The 22,283-nt window shown below is 35.2% G+C and overlaps 1 protein-coding gene across 1 annotated transcript in view; it reads left to right on the top strand.

Annotated features, from left to right (window-relative positions):
* The window catches only part of Rpt2 (26S proteasome regulatory subunit Rpt2), a 42,478-nt gene that overhangs the window by 18,953 nt on the left and 1,242 nt on the right, over positions 1 to 22,283 (top strand). The window contains exons 6-8 of the mRNA XM_069839727.1: positions 38 to 252; positions 16,792 to 16,989; positions 19,367 to 19,576. Of these exons, the coding sequence (XP_069695828.1) occupies positions 38 to 252; positions 16,792 to 16,989; positions 19,367 to 19,576 (623 nt within the window). The remainder of the gene's footprint in view (positions 1 to 37; positions 253 to 16,791; positions 16,990 to 19,366; positions 19,577 to 22,283) is intronic.

Below are 22,283 nucleotides of genomic sequence, written 5' to 3'. Positions count from 1 at the left end.
CTGTAATTGATAAATTATACATACCTGTACTTGCCAGGTCTGGATACACAGATTCAAGAAATTAAAGAATCTGTGGAGCTTCCTCTCACTCATCCAGAATATTACGAAGAAATGGGCATCAAACCCCCCAAAGGAGTTATTTTGTATGGACCTCCAGGCACTGGGAAGACTCTGTTGGCCAAGGCAGTGGCCAATCAAACCTCAGCCACATTCCTTAGAGTCGTTGGTTCTGAACTAATCCAAAAATACTTGGTGAGTGTTACTGAATATATTTGGAGCCAGTGAAAGGTTGTGATTAGGCATTAATATTTCTTATATTTAATTTCTTATATTTAACTAAAATCACTATGTTCATTCTTTTCTTCTTCTTCCATTGGATGTTTCCATTTATACTTGTCATCCGACTTAGCCTCCTCCTCCAGACATCTCTATCCTCCCAAGATTTTTTACTCATCACTGTTCATTCCATTCCTATTGCATTTAAAATTTCTCCCTTAAGGTACGGTCACACGTCACTGCTTTTGCTGCGCAGCTTTTGTACTGCAGCTGTGAAAGTTGTGTGTCGTGTTCACATGTAAGCGAAAAGTAGCACGCTGCACGCTACTTTTCGTGCTATGCAACCCGAACGCTGCAAAAGTTGCAACTGGAGGTTGCATGTCTGTTCACACACAAGGCGCTACTTTTGCAGCTGCAGTCTAGCTGCAGGTTTCCATCTCTGTTGTGGAAGATTGAACACAAGCCCCTACAGTCTTGTCTGCACGGAACGAGGAAACCGGGGCAAATTGAACGCTGCGCTTGCCGCCATGATGTAGGAGAGCAGACGCATAATAGCAGTACGTAAATCACACAATTTAACTCTGTGATGATCTAAAATTAACATATTATAGCCATTTTCGACGTTTAACGTAAAATGAGGGCGAAATAAATATATTCAAAGTTTCATTGATATGGGTCAGAGCATTAAAGGAAAGAAAATACGTACGCAGCAATTGATAGAAAACATGTTCATACATCCATAAATAGGCCTACACAATATACATTATAGAATGTATAATTTTACGTTAATCAGCATATTGTTAGGTTTCAGAGAATGGAAAATTATATTAACATACATTACTCTTAGATCACAAGACGTAAATACATGCACCTTGATTACACAAGTTCTTATTATAATCAAATTCTTAAGTGAAATAAATATGTGATAATCAGTATAGACCTGTTGTTAAGTTTTAGAAAATCGAAAATTATATTACCGGTACTTTTAGACCACAGGACATAAGTAACTACGCAAAATATAATGCGAAAAATTACATTGCATTGCATTTATAAGTCATTCTTCAATTAATAAAGGGAATGCTATCAATTATAAAAAGTAGTCTACCGGTACCTAATACATTGCAATTAATAGGCAACATGAAGACCTAAAAACTAAACAAAATCTCATTATGTAAAAAAAAAAAAAACATACTTTTTATGAGTGGATTTCTTTACATAATATATTGTTATTTAAAAAAAATAAATATATATCAATGCTTGCAGAATGATAGTACGTAATATTATGCACATATGTAATATCAATAAGATGACATTCCTTGCTTTTTTAATAATATATATCCGGCAAAATATAAACGGGCTATTTGTATGTGAACTATATGCATTTATAACCATAGACAAATAAATAGAAAGACCCCCAACTCAATGCATTACCTTCGACACGCTATTGACGCGACGTCGAGACACTTGGCAGCAAAACATCGGAACTACATCTCGTTACACATAGCAGCGGAATGCGGAACTACACCCCTTGTTATACGGCCCGATCGGTATTACAGGTATCCATTATGCCAACATTAGAGCACGATCGGTACTGCAGATACCTATTATACCAACACATACTGGTATTTTTCATATCGCCAAAGGAGTGTGTAATGGTTTATCAGTTTAAATAACATGTTTAACCACAATATTTATATCACATTTTTGTTTTAACATGTGAATATAAATATAATGGTTGAACATGAAACTGAAAACCATTAACACACTCCCTCTTTTAACACCATCATTTAACCCTTTTATTAAATTAATTTATCAAATTTGACTAATAAAAGTTTTTGCATCTTCTAGATCAAATATGTAATTGAGATACAGGAAGCGAATAGGATAGGATACTTCTCTCCAAAACACCTTAAGCACTATTTTTAAATAATGTTATGTATCATGTATTGGAAAATAAAAGCAAAGATTGACTTTGGAATATTGATTTCGAAGTTATTATTGGTCAGTTATATAATTATAATTTGCTCTTAATTTTTTTATGTCAAACATTAGCTCGAAAATAGTCATAAGATGTTTTGCTGTGACATAGTACAACGCATGTTCATAAACATTTATAAAACACCACTTTATTTGTTTTACACCGTCAGAGCTGAACATCTATTTTTAAAAGTAACTGCCATTAGTTTTAATATATGGATATTAAAAATCTAAGTAATCAATAATCACCACTGATAAAGAATACAAAGAAAACTATTTGTCTACAACAGACATAAAATTAACTTAGACTTTTAATAAAAACACCATTAAGAAATACAAGTAAAAAAATTATTTTTCATTCTCTGATGTATAGTTGATTTAAAACACTGAACATATTAGAAAAAGTGCAATACAATTTATTAGAGATAAGTCTATACTTCGCAACATTTCCTAATTTTGAGCTTTGATACTGAGTGTTTGATTTGGTTGTGGCCCCATTGCTCAAAATATGTTGTTGTATTCTAATGCCAGGGGTTTGACAAAGTCATTTGACCTCTTGCACTCCAATATTTTTCGAAGATATTATCATGGCCAGCCACTGAAGCACAGATTTTGAGGTGTTCCGAATCCATTTCTTGGTTTGAGTTGCACAGTGGGTAGTTAGGGGACTGATATATTCCAATTCTATGCAGGTGTTTGTTTGGCCAGACAGTCATGGCCTGTTGCCAATCTAAATGCAGCTACAGACGATTTTCGTGGTAAATCGGGAATTAACTGTGGATTATGATGCAGAGAGTTCCATATTTTCCCTTGAGATTTGTGTTATCAAATTTTGTTTGTTGAAGTCTAAGTATGTAGATTTAATAAATCTTTTCACAGAGTAATACGTAGATTTAGTAACAGGTCTGTAAGTAGCAGTGCTGCCCTTCTTTGCTAAAGCATCAGCATTCTCGTTTCCCAGGATTCCACAATGGGATGGTATCCACTGGAATACAATTCTTTTATTGAGTGATATTAATTGAGAGAGCATTTTAGTTATTTCTGCTGTTTGAGATGAAAGTATGTATTTAGAGACTATTGATAGAATAGCTGCTTTGGAGTCTGACAATATAACTGCATTCTTAAATTTATTGATGTAGCATAGAAGATTCCTGAGACTTTCACTTATTACAATGATTTCTCCGTCAAAACTTGTTGTTCCATAATCAAGAGATCTATAAAGTGAGAAGAGACAAAATATTGTACCATATTAACTCTCTTCTTAGCTGATGTTATACAAGCATTCCATTATAAAAAATTTAGTTGCTTCTGTACCATTAAAGTAGTCCCGCCCAGAAATCCGATTGGGGGACTATTTTGCTGCATAGAATTGGAATATATCAGTCTCCTAACTGTCCATTGTGCTACTCAAACCAAGAAATGGATTCGGAACACCTCAAAATCTGTGCTTCAGTGGCTGACCATGACAATAATTTTGAAAAATACTGGAGTGCAAGAGGTCAAATGACTTTACTGTCAAATGTCTGGCATTAGAAAACATCAACATATTTACTCTGGTCATGATAATATCTTTGAAAAATATTGGAGTGCAAGAGGTCAAATGACTTTATTGTCGAACACCTGACATTAGAAAACAACAACATATTTACTCTCTAAAAATTCTAAATAATGCACCCAAATCTCACCAGTTGCAGAAGCTGCAGATTCGTATCGCTGCCACTGGACTCCCTCCTATGCCCTATAGATGACACAACTGAAATGCTCATTGTACTAGTAATTATTATTTGTATTTATATTACTATGTAATGTTAACTTAGGGTCTTAAAGATCGTTAGATTTATGATTGCCCTATATATTACAAAAATTATATTGCTCATAATGTAGAAGTCTACTCTACTTTTTTTTTCTCAGATGAATGAATGAATTCCCCTTATTTTCCTTCAATTAACTGAAGAAATCAACACATTAAACGAAATGAGATAACAATGATAATAATAATAATAATAATAATAATAATAATAATAATAATAATAATAATAATAATAATAACAACAATTCATTCTAGTACCAAGGTCATGGAAAGCATGGGGCTCTACCTCCATGCCCCCCAAATGCCTTCTTGGCATGTTACGGGGATACCTTTACCTTTTACCTTTAATAATAATAATAATAATAATAATAATAATAATCATAATAATAATAATAATAATAATAATAATGATGAATGAAGTCCATTACCATACACTTGTCAACAAAATTAAACACAATTTTGTTAAAAGATAAAGACAATGAATGAATCACTCAATGAAAGAGAATACAGGTTCAAATTGATGTCACAGTGAAGTGCAATGAATGAAGCAATTATGTTAGGTGGTGAAAAAGGTTAATGTAAGTAGGCTGGTGATGAAATGGGTCGTAGTTCTTGAGTGGGATACCAAGCATCCCTTGATGGAATGGCCCCTCTTAGTAAGTTATATCTGAAGTCACTGTTATACTGATTACTGCGAAAATGGCTTGCACATATATAGGCCCTTCTGTAAGGATGAGGATTTTCTGCCACAGCTGCCCACATGTGGTACCTGTTACAATCAAAATTCTATTATTATCTTAAAAAAAATACACAAACCAGGGTTGGTATTAATTTAAATTAATGATTTAATCATGATGTAAATAAAATAATTTTCATTTTATTTACATCAAATAATTGTTACTATTTAAATCACAGATTAAAATTATATGCACCTAACATGATTAAGATGAGAAATTAACTTCCTGAAAAAAAAAAATAAATAAACTTTTTACATATGACTGTTCTGCTGCTTCTTAAAACTATTAGCAATATATATGAGTAGCAAACTTTCATCTCTGCAATGAACAAAATATTTTCTATGGTGAAATATATTTTTCTTCCTATGAATTCATATAAAATTTCACCACAGAAAAATCTTTGTTTATTACAGACATATAATTCTAACATTTTCTGAAGAAATGGACAGGTTTTGAAAGTTTGCTTCTGATGTGTCTTTTCCCAACTCCTAATTAAGGAGCAACAGAACACATGGTACAGGTAGTCAAGTAGAGCCTACTTTCGGAATCACCACCTAATTAAAGCACAGTATGATGCTGAGGATTGAAATGAATAGTTGTAGCTCATAACAATATTCAAAGTAAAAGTTGCACAATGCCAAATGGACTACGTATGTATTCTGAAAACACACAATGCTAAGCTCTTCTGATAAATTTATTTGTAAATATTAATCTCCCTAAATAGTTTAATTCTTTTCTAATGAATAACAAACTGAGCACAATATCTTGCCTAAGTCTAAGCTAATAATTATTATTATCATTAAGTGCAGGTTATTAGTGCTGTAACTCTTCATGTATTAATGTGTAAACATAGTAAATTATTTTTTATTATTAATTACTTAAAATAACACATTAACAAAATACACAATTATGTAGGAACTAATGCACAAATTAAGTTTAAATGAATTACAAAAGAAGGCAAAAACTCATTTTAATAAACAAATACGAATTTGACAAATAATTCTCACTTAAATTTAAAAATCACTACAGTTTACCAACCCTGACTATTTACTGATGATATATAAGGATATCTTTGCATTGAGCTTATGCCAATGCCATTGCTTACCTTTTAAGCTGTGCTGCATTACTTGGCGCAGGAAACAGGAATAACCAGGTCTCCTCATTACTATCCAATTTCTGACAGTACACTGCAGCACATTCACAGTGTAAAACTCCGCCATTTGTCTTTTTATTAACTGAAACAAACCAGCAGTAGCCTAGTATCATATAATGCATTAATAACACTACATTTCGTAGAACAATTGAAGGATTGCAGTATAATCAACGTTTGTAAAATATTCCTGGAAGAATTCAATCCACGAGTCTATAAAAATAATATCTCCGGCAATTTAACTCTTTTTGTTTTATCAAAATTATTCCAGTAAAGGTACTACTGTTAACTGTAAAGTCAAATTTCTAAAATTTATCTTTTCGGGAACAACACTTCTTTACTATTGCGTTACCAAGCTAAGGTACCCCGCCATCCTTTGGTAACGCAACTGTAAAGAATTACACCGGGAACAACATATTTAGTCATATCAGATTCTGTCCCACGAATTTTAAGATGTCTGACCAACTTAACTTAGCTATATACAAAAATAAGATGTTCGTTCATACCCAAAGTGTATATTAACTCTGTTAGCTTACCTTTAAAGCTCTTGGCGTAATTACAGTTAGGCCTAATACAACACAGAAGTCAGTTCATCATGTGGTAGTGATAGAAGGAAGGTAATCGCGTTCTGAAGTTTATCCCTGAAAACAATTACAGATCTCAGTTTAATAAACGTTTAAGATATGATGGAAGAATTCAGTTTAAATTAGAAAACATGACGGTGCAGTTAAGCTGCATCTACACGGTTCAGTTTTTCATGCTCGTACGCACGCAGTCTGGGAAGAATATTGAAAGAATCAAGTTTAAAGCGCATGTTGAATTAAGATACATTAAGATTTCCTATCTACAAGGTACGCCATATTAATATTAAAATACCAAAATACCATGTGATGGAGTGTAAAAACCGATTATAGTTTCACTGACCAAGTTCTGCAGCAGCGAAAGCTAAAATAATATATTATCCTGCACATTGTGTGCACTTCCGTTATTATTAAATACCAATCTTGCAGGCATTGCTTGAATGTGTGAAGTTGAAAGAAAAGTTGAACCGTGTAGATGTAATGTCAAACATATTTCTTTCTTATCTTTAACGTTGCGAATTATTTCTTGTTGCAGGAAAGCACCAGTAACTTCTCAACTAACTCGATCTGTTCAAATTTCTTCCTTAAGCAGCCATGTTCGTCCATTCCACAATTTATACAAGATTTAAACAGAATAGGAATGCCAACATCCAACAATTGAACAAATGAGGTTAATAGGTCATACACAGTACACTAATATGGCTTTGTCCTCGAATGAAAATGCAAATTAGCTATATAGTAATAGTAATAATAATCCGAATATTATGAAACTGACACATTCTGTAAATAATGGATATTAATAATATCTGTTTAAAACTGTCATATTGGCAAAACTTAAAACCAAAGAACTTTCGAAACCAAAGAGTTTTGTACTGCTAATTTTACAAACTCTGTTATCGAAATACAGCCAGCGCTGTCCTGACCACATGCGGCAAACTATGGAACATCTATGAGCATCCAACATCTATCATTTGAGTTAAACCCCCCTGTTTATAACCCCCCCCCCCCAGTGAAAAATAATGCACTAGGAATATCTGCAAAAACAAAACAACAAAAAGAATTGCTGTGCAAAAGATAGCACAGACCACTCACAAATATAAAGTAATTTTAATGGCCTACGGGGTGTGTCTCAACCTACAAAAAAATAACCTCTATTAAGTTACAAAATCTGCTACAATGTAATATTAAATGTTTAAATATTTATACACTTAATTAGGTAGATCATGTTTATTTGCTTTTAAACGCCAAAAGATGGTTGAACAGAAAATAATAACTTTCCTCTCCTGCCCCCCCCTCCTAGAATCCCATTAGTGATATTTAGTTCCCACAGGAAATTATGTATTCATTTCCTTACATCTGAAACATAGCATGTTCTCCAACAAGATCAAACCCAGTTAGTCTAGTTAGGCCTATACATATTGATCATGAATCCTGAATCATAAGTCCACAAACCCGGCTTAGCTATTATAGCCATTTATTTATTTACTTACTTATCCACACATATAGATTTTGAATCGATTTTTATTATCTTGCAGATAAATTAATTTACATAATAAAAACAAAAAGTTATCTTTCCACTAATTGTGTTTAATAACTGATGTGTAAGTCTAAATAATTCACTCGTGGGATTTCTCTACAGTCTGATATACTTGTACTAACAATTAAGTATTCTTTATTGTCATAAACTACTGATTGATTTTTAATGATATTGATAGTGTAACAACAGAGATAATACATATATCGTACATCTTGCAAATGGCTTGGAAAATTAAACAGAGATGGTACAGCATCATCTTTCAAAATTCTATTGCCATTACTTTTCCAAAAATCTGTGTCTTTAAAATGAGCCAAACACAATTTTACATTGGGTGAAGGCACAAATTTATCTCTTTTAATAGCAAAAAGCCACTTTGCAAGTAGCTCGGGCTTCGTGTTTACCGCTGTTTCTACCTATTTAATGGCGGCGTAAACATGCGCAGACTGGTTTCAATTTTGGACAGCACACCAGCGCTCCGTGTGAGTCTAGTATACTATTATAACGTCTTTGATTGAACATTGTATTAATATCGTTGACTTTATGTATTAATATCTTTCACCTTGTGTAGTTTGGTTTTGTATATGATCTTTGTGACGCCTTGTATTGAATTATGGGTAATAAATGGTAGCGTCACCCACGGCTCCAGCTCACTTCACTTCAAACACTCACACTATTTTTTGGTGCCGAAACCACGGAAAGAAGAATAGCAACATTGGAAGTGACACACGGTGGATAATCTAAAGGATAAAGTGCACGTGAAGATTGTTCCACACTGTGGCAACCAAGAGAGGACGATTTACTGCATCGGGCATCGAACAACGGAGAATGGACATGGCGTCTTGAGCAACGCACAAGACCGAGCAAGACTTCTACAAGATAAGTTGGAGAATTTTGTATCACAAATTGTACTGTATTACATTCATTAGTGACAGTGTTACTAAATGCCAATTCATATTGCTCATTAGCTCTAGATTGTAGATTACGTTAACCTAAGAGTCTGTGGAATTATTATTTTATTACATTACTTCAGCCATTGTTGAGGTAGCAAGACACCAACGGCAGTGAAACACGCACGCCATCTATCGGCCGACCACGGAACTAAATTAACTACTTTTTCATGCCATCTATTGCCCAGCCACAGAATTCATTCAGGCGCTCGTTCAGCAAGAGATGACAGATTCTAAACCAGACACATTGTTACACAACTTGAAGTGGCTACGTACTCGAGAGAGAACACCGCAACAAGATTTGTCACGACAATAAACAGCTTTGACTACAATACATCGCTGGATGACTACCAACATTACCGCGGAATACTACAAGAAATATTGGACAAACTTGTTCACTTAGATGACTCCATCCATGATCTCCTTACGGATCCTGAGTTCCAATCCGACGCCGACAAATGTGAAGAGTACACTGAGACTGTTAAACGCACCAATACAACGTGCTACACGATGCATTGATGAGAGGTTAGCAATATCAACGTCCGCTCTTAGCGTTAACTCACCTATTACAGTACCAACTGCAGTCACTCATTCTGTGAAATTACCCAGCATTAAATTAGAACCTTTCTATGGCGATATTGAAGCGTGGTCTCGCTTTTGGGAACAGTTCCAGTCATCTGTAGATCAAAACCCGACCATGTCGACAATAGATAAGCATGTATTTTTGAGAAGTTACTTAGAAGGGGAAGCCAAACGATTAGTTGATGGAATCACTGTCACAGCTGACACTTATGCAGAAACTAAACGCATTCTTCAATCCAAATACGGCGACAAGAACCGCATTATTCAGACGCATTTAGACTTTCTAGACAATCTGAAACCTATTAGATCCGTCACTGCTGAATCCTTAAACCAATGTACGTAGAATGCAATCGCCGACTACAAGCTCTTCGAGCCCTAGGAGAGAACATTGATAATTGCGGTCGCATTCTTGCACCCAAAATTCTTCGCGCATTTCCCGAAGATATATACCAACGATGGATTATCTTCTCAAAGAGAGAACAACTTCCTGAAGGTCATATCACCCGTCTTATGGAGTTCCTAAATGATGAAGTCGAAAGCGCTCTCACAACGAAGAAAATCAGATCTGACTCACCTATTTCCGACACACTTCTTCCGACAGCAGCCACTTTCCACGTGGGAACGAGATCATCTAAACATCATATACGAAGCAAGGCTCTACTACTATTCAGAAAGTCTATGTGTTATTACTCACTTGCACCATTACTCGAGCCGTTCATCTTGAACTTACTTCTGACATGTCAGTAGACAAATTCCTCCTTGCATTTCAAAGATTTGTCAGTCGTAGAGGTCTCCCACACACGGTGTATTCAGACAATGCAGCTACCTTCCACGCAGCCAACAAGGAGCTCAAAGAACTGTCAACTATCTTTCTGGCAGACAAAACGTTACAATACTTCGCCATTAACGGTGTACACTGGAAGTTCATTGCTCCACGTGCTGCTTGGTGGGGAGGATGGTAGGAGCGTATGGTTAGCACAGTCAAGTGCTGCATTAGAAAAGTATTAGGACGCAGACAAGTAGATCAAGAAACCCTGAACACCATTCTGGCTAGTGTAGAAGCAGCCATAAACTCACGTCCTTTGCTACAAAATGAAGACTCAGCTACCTTGACACCTGCTAATTTCCTGCATAACTGACGACAATCAACTAATATCCCTATTGGACCTGAACCACTTCTTCATGGAAGCTTAAAAAGGGAATTCCGACTCCTACAACAAGCTAGAGGAGACTTTTTGAAAAGATGGAGAAAGGAATACCTTCTAGAGCTGAGAAACTATCACCATGTCCGGCAGACTACAGGGAAAGGAGTAAAACTACGAGTAGGAGACTTAGTCCTGCTCCAGGAAGATGTCCGTCGCTGCCACATGTGGGCAAAGGCTGTCATCGAGGAACTGCGACCAGGACGAGATGGCAACGTAAGGATGCTGATGCTGTGCACACCAGATGGACACCGAATCGTATGCCCCATGCAGCTGGTCATCCCCCTTGAGGTCGACCAGGGTGGGGAGGATGTGGAAGATTGAACATTGTATTAATATCGTTGACTTTATGTATTAATATCTTTCACCTTATGTATTATTATCGTTGGTTTTGTATATGATCTTTGCGACGCCTTGTATTGAATTATGGGTAATAAATTGTAGCGTCACCCACGGCCACAGCTCACTTCAGTTCAAACACTCACATCTGTGTTGACTTTTCAATATACATTTTGAGGTTATGTTTGCATTATTATGGAACTCATGCGATAGCTTACTTATCTATTATTTGCTTTTCTGTCCTAACTAATATTCAGAAATTGGCATTATTTTTACTATAAAGCTATTAAAAACGCCTATGTACTTAAATGATAACCAACAGCATATTCACGTAATCAGTGTTGGCAACCCTCCTGTTTGAAACTATGGTATGGAAAATTAAAAAAATGCATTATATCGTCAGTAAATATACTTAGACTTTGTTGTACATTTAGTAACTGTTACAAATCATTTATTTTCATCACATCTAACATTAGAATATATCCAAACAAAAGTATCATTGGCACATTTGGGTGGCAACACTGGTCTTAACCGCAGCAAAAGTTTCAACAAAACCAATATTAAAATGCTGCAGTTGCAACCCTGAGAACCATATTCACACGGTGCTACTTATAACTTGCGCTCAGCATGAAAAAGGAACGGCCAGCAGGTTCGGCAGCCGCTACTTTTCGGGTTGCACTGTTGTTCACACATCGCAGTATGAGAGTTGCGCAGTTTTTTGTACTTCACCACTGCAAAAGTAGTGACAAGTGACCGTACCATTATCTGGTCCAACCATCTCATTCTTGTTCTTCCCATTGTCCTCCTCTTATTCTCTATTCTCATCTCCAGTGCTCTTCCTGGTAACCTCTTTGATTTTGGTACCATCCTTTTAACATATTCGAACCATTGTAAACTCTTTTCCTCAGTGTATTATTGTAATGGTCTAATACCAACTCGTTCTCTAATTTCTGTATTCCTAATTCTATCCCTTCTAGTTTTTCCTCCAATACTTCTTAATATTCTTATCTCTGCTGCCTGCACTCTACTTTTATCCTTCTTTGTAAATACCCATGTTTCAGCCACATAACTTAGTATAGGTACAACATAAGTTTTATAAATGAGAATTTTGGATTCTTTTGTAATATCTCATTTCTACAAAATGTGTTCAATGAAATTATGCAGTCTTACACTCTCTTGGATTCTATGTGTAATTTATTTTTTTGTAACGCCCTTCTGAATCAAATTTGCTTCCTAAATAACCAAACTCTTACTTTCTTTATTGTATTAATTTCCTTCATAGGTGAATCCATCTTAATGATTTTCATTGCCATGCTCTTTTCAAAATTAATTTCCAGACCAGTAATTCCTGATGTACCTAGGGATGGTATTACCTGGGGACAACTGTCTTCAGGTGGACCTCGTTATATTTTAAATAATTTTGTAAATAAGTTACTCTTATGAGTAATCAAAAATAGTATTTAGTAATGGCTTTTATAGGTTTCAGCTTCAGTGGAAATGACACGCAGCAAATTAAAAATCAAGAGACAAACCCCGACAAAGCTAAATTATGCTCCTCTCAGGAAAAGAATAACTTATAATTCTAAAAAAGGAAAGGCACAGGTTTTTAACAGATATGCCAGAGAAAACCAAGATAGAAGGAAGAGAAAGAAAGTTGAGTAAGAAGAGAAATATGATGGATAAAGTTCAGAAACGGAAAAAGTTGAAGCCACAAGTTCCGTTTCCAGAAGATAATTCAGAAGAGACTGCAGATAAGCCGAGGAATGTGTTAGTGCTAATGATAATGATGATGAAGATGCTATTTAAACTGTAAATGGCACTGAGTTGATTGTTCGAGTGAATTTAGAAGAAATAAGCGAAGAAAATTTTGTTCTAATTCATGTGGCAGGAAAGAGAGGCTAATTATAAATTTTTTGTTGATAGAATTTGTAAGAAGATTTGTGAAACAGAATTTGAAGTTCAGTATCTAAAGAAGTTTACTAAATATGACAGTTTATTTTTTTTACATGATGTGCAATCAGAAATTTTTGACCTTCCCTCAGAGAATATTGTGATCACCTTCTGAGAGAAAAGGTTCAGGCCTAAGGGGCACTAAGAAATATGTTTTCAAAGTGTCATTTGAATGATACGCTCTTTGATAATAAATTCTTTTAATTGAAAAGCCTAATATTGTTTTCTGTCACTAAAATTGAGAACTATTTTAAAATTTAAACTTAGTAATATTATCACTGTTGTTATTACATTAAATTTAAAGGCAAAACCTATCATTAATAATAATTAGAAAACGGTAAATTATCTGTATTTTGTATAACTATAAACTTAATAAAATATTAGTTACGTTAATATTATGCTGAATTATGTCCCAAGGTACATCACCCTTATGTACCTAGGGACAGTATGTAGCACTTTAGGAATATTAAAACCAATCTATAGAAAAAATTATTTAATTCAAAGATACTGTTGTTAATAATAAAAAGTTATAAAAACTTATACAAAAATTTAAAAAATTGAAATTTAAGAAACTGTCCCTAGGTACAACAGCTTCCCCCTACATTCCATTTTCTGATCTGACTTATTTTCTACATAATATGCTTCGCTATCCTAGCTAGCTTCCTCCACCATACTTATCGTCTATTTTTATTCTCTCTATCGTCTCACTTAACTTCCTACTATAGTCCTCCAATTTATTATTTATTTTACTTACTTCATCCTTAACCATCTCTTGATCAGAAACATCCACTTCAGCCATTTGTTATAAACTTGTCTGCCTTTTTGTTCTCTTCAATTCTCCCCATTTCACCCTTTGCACTCACAGAAACACTTTCACTTTCCCTCTCGGTACTGATCTTCCTTCTCCCTAAGCTAATTAATTCACTTTCTGAAACACTTAAATTTTTACTCGTGACACTTGACTTCACTTAAGCCACTCTTATCTGTTTTCTTCCCATATGTTCGCTTATAACATATATATTTTTTAAGAATGTCAGATTATTTGTAGAAAGTCTTTGCTGTTTTGAGCCAAAACTGGCTCGTATTACATTTCAAATTCAAATCCAGAAAATTTACGACATTGATTTACCTTGTTCTTACCATCTGATCTTCATTTAATAATGTTAGTTATTTTGGACTGCCTGCTCCTAAGGAATAAATCATGCCCTCAAATTGTGTTAACTGTTGCATAAATTGTTCAGTTACACCATGGTGCGTTACAAAATGTTTCACTGTTTCTGAAGCAGGAACAGCGTCATTAAAGGACACGAGGCAAGGAAGGGCAGCATCGAATTTCCACGAATTTCATAGTGAGTCACATCTTAACAGTGAACATGTACCGAATTTTCTCAAACCTAATTTCGAGGAGTTGATTTAGAAATCATAAGCGACATTTATATATATATATTTATTTATTTATAATTTCAGCAATAAAAATATTAACACGCCAAAAATGGCTATGATTCGTTTGTTTTTTTACGAAGACTTCAAGAAAAAACATGACCACACTTGAAACAAGAAGTTCTGGCAGTAGAATAAATATACTAGCTCATGAATTCCATTTCATTCGACATGCCTCTTTTTGCTATCACCCATTCAAAAACCATACATTGTGAAGAGAAATTCTGTTCGATTCAATTCCAGTAAGTGGAAGTTGGCCTTTACAATGGACATAGTGAGAAGTAATGGCCGGAAAGATGGGTACCACATCACCTGTCGCTTTCACCAGATTCACTCCCATTCTAAACTACTTTTCCCACGTCTCTAATTTCTGCATGGAGTGGTACAGTCTGGGAGAATAAGTCGTGGATCACATTTCAGGAATTGTTTGTTGAGATATTGCTGTATCAGCATGAGCTGCAGGGCACATTTCCTACTCAGCAAGTTCTTTTACGTAATTCTGCTTGTGTGGCCATTGTGAAAGAAATGACATGACAACTGTGCACAGGAAAGAAATTTCTCAGGATATTCGTTTTATAGGTAATTTGTCCTTTCAAATACCTTTAACTTCAACATGTTTATGTATTTCTAATTTTGCTTTATGTGGAATACCATTTTTGGCTAGATTTTATTCAAGGGATTTAATTTTTGGAGATAGTTTCTTTAAGATATATTAATATTTTTGGCTTTTTTTTTTTTGTTTTATTTTTCTACGGGTTTAACTGTTTGTTATTCTTTTCGTTTATTTTATTATACTTTATGTGGTGATTTTAATATATTGTATTAAGGATAAATACTAACAAGATTATGATTAGGGGCAGATCTTGATGAAAAGTCATCTTATTTTTCACATTAGGATGATGCCTATTAATATAGAAATCTTTTCTGTTAATATCAATGTAAAAAAATAATTTCTTATATTGCATTTTTTGACGTTTTTGAACTAATAGGCCATTTTTATATTTTTTTCGGCATTTATTGGTCATTTTTAATACTTTGAAGAACTTTTAGATCACTTGGAATGCATTTTACTTTCTTCTTTACTGATAGGTCTGTTAAATCATTTTCTAAGCAAATAGGTCAGTAGTAATTACCTACTGAATAAGTGAATTAACAGTGAAGTTTGAATTTTGTAGTTTGGAATAGACTCTAAAGTCCATCCCTCATTCCACTGAAGGCTTCACTTCACACAACAGCTTGGTTTAAGTGAGGGCTTTGACCACTACTGTTCTTTTGTCGGTACGAGGGTGTCTTTAGAATTTATGTTTGGAAGGGGAGAAACTTTTACTGTGTCCTGGACAGGAAGTGGTTCGGAAGGGATGTCTACTGTAGTAGACAGTATTTTTAACATAAAGATTGCAAGAATGCATGCTGCGCCCACAATTTGTTTTGTCATTTACACTCCCTCATCTGGAAGATCTGGTAACAAAAGTGAAGCGCGGAAGGATGAGGAGACAGAGAATGAAGATACTGACATGAACCACCCCTGTTTGAAACACATTGTAAACCCTCATTAAAATCTATAGTTTTCCCTTAAAACCCTAATTTTGTTGCATGTTCTTTTCATTTACCTTAGCTAAATTCCAGGATGTTGCCTTCTCTCTCCGAGATTTGCAGGGCAGTCATTGAAACAAGGTGACTAATTTTTAAGAAGTTGTGGTGCGAGTACAGTGAATAATAATTAAATGTCATTATATATATATTACAATTTAATAATATGAATGAAAAAAATTAATCTTGTTAAGAATTATCTGCTATTCTACAGCAAACTAAAGAAGTACTACTGTAATATAGGCTGTACAGATGCGCGAAATCTAGTAAAGTCTTTAATATGTTGTATTATTCAGCCAAACAGAATAATAATTGCAAAAATTTGCAATACTCATACCAAAGTGAATATTAATTTTTGTTTCATCTCTGAGATGATAGTCAAATAAAGTGATAAATTCTCTATGTGTATCTCTAATTAAAAAAAAAACATGAATCCAGTATTTCCATTGTTTTTTTATATTTATTTATTTCTTTGCCTTTTCACTAATGTGATTCATTCTAAACCGCAACATGCTTCAGCTCAGTTCTGTTCGATTCCACTAAGCGGGAGTGGACGACTAAGGAAGCACTTCTTGCCTGTCGATATGTATCAGCATATGAGAATGCTGTTGAAGTTGCTGACATATTTTTAATTATGTATAATTTAAAATTATGGTCTCTTGTTTAATTTTAGGGTGATGGACCCAAGCTGGTGAGAGAATTATTCCGAGTAGCAGAAGAACATGCTCCTTCCATAGTATTTATTGACGAAATAGATGCTGTTGGAACTAAACGCTATGATTCAAATTCTGGTGGTGAGCGTGAAATTCAAAGAACTATGTTGGAACTGCTAAACCAGTTGGATGGGTTTGATTCTCGAGGAGATGTGAAGGTAATTAATATGCTCACAAAGTGAACTCTGTTAAGATTGTGTAATATCTTAATATTCTTTCTGGTTTTTTTTTTTTTTTAATTAAAAGTTGGAAACAGTGGGATACATAACAACATGCAAGATTTTGTAGTGTTCTTAGTAAATACTGTTAAGATCTTGATCCATTGATTTCAAGTACTCTGGAATTCTGTCCAGTAATAACTTAGACAAAGAATTATGAACTTATCTTTAAATTACAAATTATTTTGAAGCTACCTGAAAGATGACCAGGCAGCTAGCTGACAGTCCGCTGAGTTAGCTCTGTGGTAGCACATCTGCCTTCAGACTAGCCAGCCCGGGTTCGATTTTCAGCAGGGTCAAAGATTTTCATGTTAAATTTCTACCTCGGGACTAGGAGAGGTGACGGTGCACATCTTGTTGTTATCCAATGCCGGGCTTTGGCAATGAAGCCATTAGCATTCTTGCTCTCCAATATTTCTCTGTGGCGGATCCAACAGGTAGAACTTCACAGGTTTGTAGATGTTCTGCAGTCATTTCTTCTTCTTTGTGGCATAAAAAACAATTAGGATTCGTGTAAATTCCTATTTTATGCAAGTGTTTGGCCAAATAATCATGTTCTGTAAGCAGTCTGAATTTTGCTACTGCAGTTTTACGTGGGATTTCTGGAATAATTTCTATGTTTTTTTTTATTTATTTATTTTTTTATTTTATTAAAATGATCTTCGGCTTTGTTACATTGTGCTTGGTTTTGCTTGATTTTATATTTGTTTTTAATTAGTCGTTTCATGGATTGAAAAGGTAGGCTTTTATTTGTATTCTGAATTAAATTGGATCCTTTTTTGGCAAGAAAATCAGCAGTTTCATTTCCAGAAATTCTGCAATGTGCAGGTATCCATTACAATTGAATTCTTTTCTGTAGTTTTTGAAGTTGTTGAATCATTTTGTGACATTCTTTAATTTGGATTGACATAATTTTATATGAATTTATTGCGTATAATGCTGCTTTAGAATCCGAGAGTATGACAGCATTTTGAAATTTATCTATTCTGTAGTATAGTAGGTGTTGGAGTGAAATATCAATGGCCGTTATTTCTGTATCAAAATTTGTTGTATGGTATCCTGCTGGTTGATAAAATGACAATAATGCACACGTAATTCCTGATTCTGAGTTGTTATCGATAGTAGACCCATCTGTGTAGATATGTAACCATTCTTCTGGTGGGTATCTATTGTTCACAGCTTCTAATGCTAGTGCTTTTAGTACAGATTTGGAAGTTTCAGATTTTGTAACTGGTTCTTCTAAATCTAGCTGAATATTAATTGGTTCGAAGGTTAGAGGGTTTTCTCTGGTTAAAATGTTTTCCTTAGATTCAGGGAGATTCAATTCTATTTTTATTTCCGTGACTTTGGGCAGGAAACTTGTTTGTGTTTTCAACTTGATTGGTTGTAACAGTCTTTTTTCCCCATTTTGTTGTTAACCGTAGCATTTTTTCATGGTGTGTTAGTGCACAACTTCTAATCACTAGATTATGCTCCAATATGCCTTGGTCAAATCCCAAATCTCTCCACAGTGCATATGAAGAAAAGGCATATCATCATCAACTGATTCATCAGTTGGAGGGGGACATTAAGCCTGGTGGCACCCTTGGTGCTATTAGACATGAATAGGCTTTGTGCTGGCACCAGGTTCCCCCCCCCCTCTCCCTTCCTCATCTTCTTCATTCTCACCCATGCCCTACACTACACCCCAGAACACATATAGAACAGACTGCTCATCCCTATGTTAAATTCGGTAGCACTTTGAAGAGAACAACCGCCAGGATTGCCACCAGTCTGCCGTAAACGAACACGAGATGGCAGTACAGTTGCTAATGCAATTCAAATGGGAGTTATGACGTGACTCCTTATGTAACAACTAGATGGCAGCATAGTAAATCTGACAAAAGTTGTTACCGTCAAAGCCTATAAGGCCGAGCAATCTGAGTATATATGATCTAGGACTACACTTACATGTACACATACTCACCCTAGTATAAAACATAACTATCCACAGATACATATCATGCATAGCATAGCCTGCCAGAGTGGTGTGCAACTTGAAAATGGATCAAAGTCCTGCCATCTGTCCGCAATATGCCGAATCCGAATCACGCAAGTGAAGTGGACAGGCAGGCATTGGATATACACACAGTGTCGAGATCAAATACAGTAGTTTTGTGAGATTGTTTCCAACTAAATTCTTAAGTTTCATGCATTGAAGTTTCTGTTTGAAAATGAAAGTTTCTCTCTCTGTCCCTTCACTTGTTCCCTCCCCCTCCCCCCCCCCTCTCTCTCTCTCTCTCAAATATAAATTATATGATCATTTTTTTTTCCTAAGGTTGTAATGGCTACAAATAGAATAGAGACTCTTGATCCTGCCTTGATAAGACCTGGGCGAATTGACAGGAAGATAGAGTTTCCATTACCTGACGAAAAAACTAAGCGTCGCATCTTCAACATTCACACATCTCGAATGACTTTAGCTGAGGATGTGAACTTAACGGAGCTTATAATGTCTAAGGATGATCTCTCCGGTGCTGATATTAAAGTAAGAAATACTTTGTGTTGTCGATTGTTTCAACTCTAAACTTTGTTCTTTTACGAGTATATTGCATTACTACTGTGCTGTACTTATTGATACATGTAGGCACTGAGACAGCTGCAGTTACAGAGTCCAGGCATGCTGTACACCTTGTACGAAGGCATTATTACAGAATGAATTTAAATAAAACCGGACATAATTTATTAAAGTACTTAGCTGTTGCAATGTTATAGTTATTAGAAGTATGCATTTCTCAGTCATAGTAATTCTCTTATTCTAGACGACCGAAGATTGCTTCTAAGGCAGTATATAGACATGAGTAATATAATGCATAATGTAGGGTGACCAGCTTTTCAAAATAAAAAACAGGACACTTATTAAAGTTGACATGAATCAATATTTTATCTAAGCATTCATTATTACTTGTGTTTATACAGGAAAGGTAAAAAATGTAGGATGTGAATTCTGAAGTCATTCTGAGTCAAAAAGTTCATATGAAGATGGGTCTGTTTTTGAACGGTTACAAAGATATGGCTCTTTGATTTCACAAAAACTTCTGGGATTCCATTGTACTAACTCGCATTTAGAGACAGATAATGGACAAATTTAAAGTTTATATTCACATATGCATATATACCTAATATTCTAGATGTTGGGGTCGATGTTTTCGCACATTTTCAAAGGTACCTCCTTCTGCTTCAATGCACTGTTGCGCTCATCGCTTGGGAGAGTTGCTCGTGGCTGTTCTTTATGTAGCATACAGCATCCAAAATACAGTCAATTAGCACCTCTCTCGTTTAGTATACCAAGTCTTTCATCCAACCCCATAGACAGTAAATACTCTTCGATATGGTACTCTTCTGTTCGGAAAACGTCGTTCATATTCAGCGACGGCACGCAAAGAACTTCCATCGCACAAAGCATAAACATATACAATATCAGTGTATTCTGCAGTCGAAAATTTATAAGGCATCTTGGAAAATACAACTTAACACTTCCGATAACTATTGTACTGTAGGTAGCTGACTGAACTCCTGTGAACTGATAAGTAATAATGTATTTGTGTTATGTGCGGGTTCTGTGTCATTACATCAGACAAGGTCAGGCGATTGGACATTTGTAATCCCCTGTCACCTGGTTTGTGAGGTGAATGAACTTATCTTATTCACATCGCTCACAATGCAGATTCCAATGTTACGTCATTCATTGTGATCCATGACCTTGTCTCACATTTCACGTCAGCAAGATATGATGTCTGATTCACATTGAGGCGAGACTTTTACCAAACAAAAAATGCATCTAGCTCGGCCATTGTTATGAACTTTTTCACTCAAAATGGCCTAAGATAATGGTTGCGTTCAGCCGGGCCAGCGCTGAAATAGCGACAGCACTGAACGCCTTGCTGGCCGACAGCGCTGAAATAGCAGCCGCCATTCTTCATAGCAAAATTTTTTTTGCTGCAAGCCTGCTGCTAGCCAGCGAAAGTGGAGGGGGTAGACATCAATCAATGGTGCCGGGGTAGACAGAACAATGGCGTGTTTCTTTGTAAACACAGCGGACATTTTGCAGTCTGGTCGTTCAGCCACTAACAGTGGCTGTAACTCAGCAAAAATGAATCGCTACCCCAGCGCTGACCCGGCTGAACGCAGCCATTGTATCCTAAATTTTTTACCTTTTCTCGTGAATCACCCTATATAATGTCAGGGAGCAGTAAGGTCCAGTTTTATTTATTTTAAAGTAATAAATACTACACTGTTTACAACTAGGGTATAATAATTATGCAAGTACATAATAGAGTGGCATGGATACTTGGCTCCAGTCATTGTTAACAGTTGTTTATATTACTAGTCTGGATTAATTAGGTTAACTTATCTGTTTAAAAATACTACAGGTTAATTGGACCTTACATTATATCCATGTCACTGCATTCTGAACTTGTTTCATAACAGAATTTTTTTCCTCATTAACTTTTAACTATTTTAACATTCTCCATGAAGATCAATTGTACAATCAGCATCATATTTCTTTGATAAGTGAATTTGCTCTAGAAGTGTTAGCCTTTCTTTCAAGAAAATAGAAGTCCATGCAAGACACATTTTTGGGACGACATTTTGTGATTAACATGGCCTTTATTGAATTCATTAAGGTGACATCTGATGGAAACAGTATAGAATTAATGTTTTACGTGATTATTAAATAAAAGAAAAAGAATTATTTTAACAGTAATTTAGGGAAACGGGATGCATTTTAACAAAAGGGGACATTTGGCATACCGAGCATACTTTTCTTGGGACAGAGAACAAGAAGCTGAAAAAAGGGTCAATCCCATTAAAAATGGGACGTCTGGTCACCCTAGCATAATGTAACAGGAAATTATACAAATATCACATGAGCACACAGTGAATGATACTGCGGATTACAGGTTCTGCTTGCGAACATTCCGAACATACCTGTAGAAGTGTATAACAATTATCACTTCTACTTTTGTGTTGATGTATTTTCTCATGGAGTGTGAACGTAAATGACGAAGCCGTCATTGTTTGTAGAAAATGCTAACACACTGCTCCCTAAAGAAAGGCTCGACCAACTGTTGGTGCTGGAAAGTCTGTGGTCTGTAGCATGATTCACATGATAACATTCACTGGTCTATCATTGTAATAAAGAATGAGACATGATGTAATGTAGACAATGACAATTTAACGTGAAATAAAAA

This window comes from Periplaneta americana, chromosome 11, assembly GCF_040183065.1.
Source record: "Periplaneta americana isolate PAMFEO1 chromosome 11, P.americana_PAMFEO1_priV1, whole genome shotgun sequence".
Classification (NCBI taxonomy): Eukaryota; Metazoa; Arthropoda; class Insecta; order Blattodea; family Blattidae; genus Periplaneta; species Periplaneta americana.
Note: the sequence above shows the minus strand (reverse complement) of the source record. Positions and strands in the feature narration are given on the sequence as shown.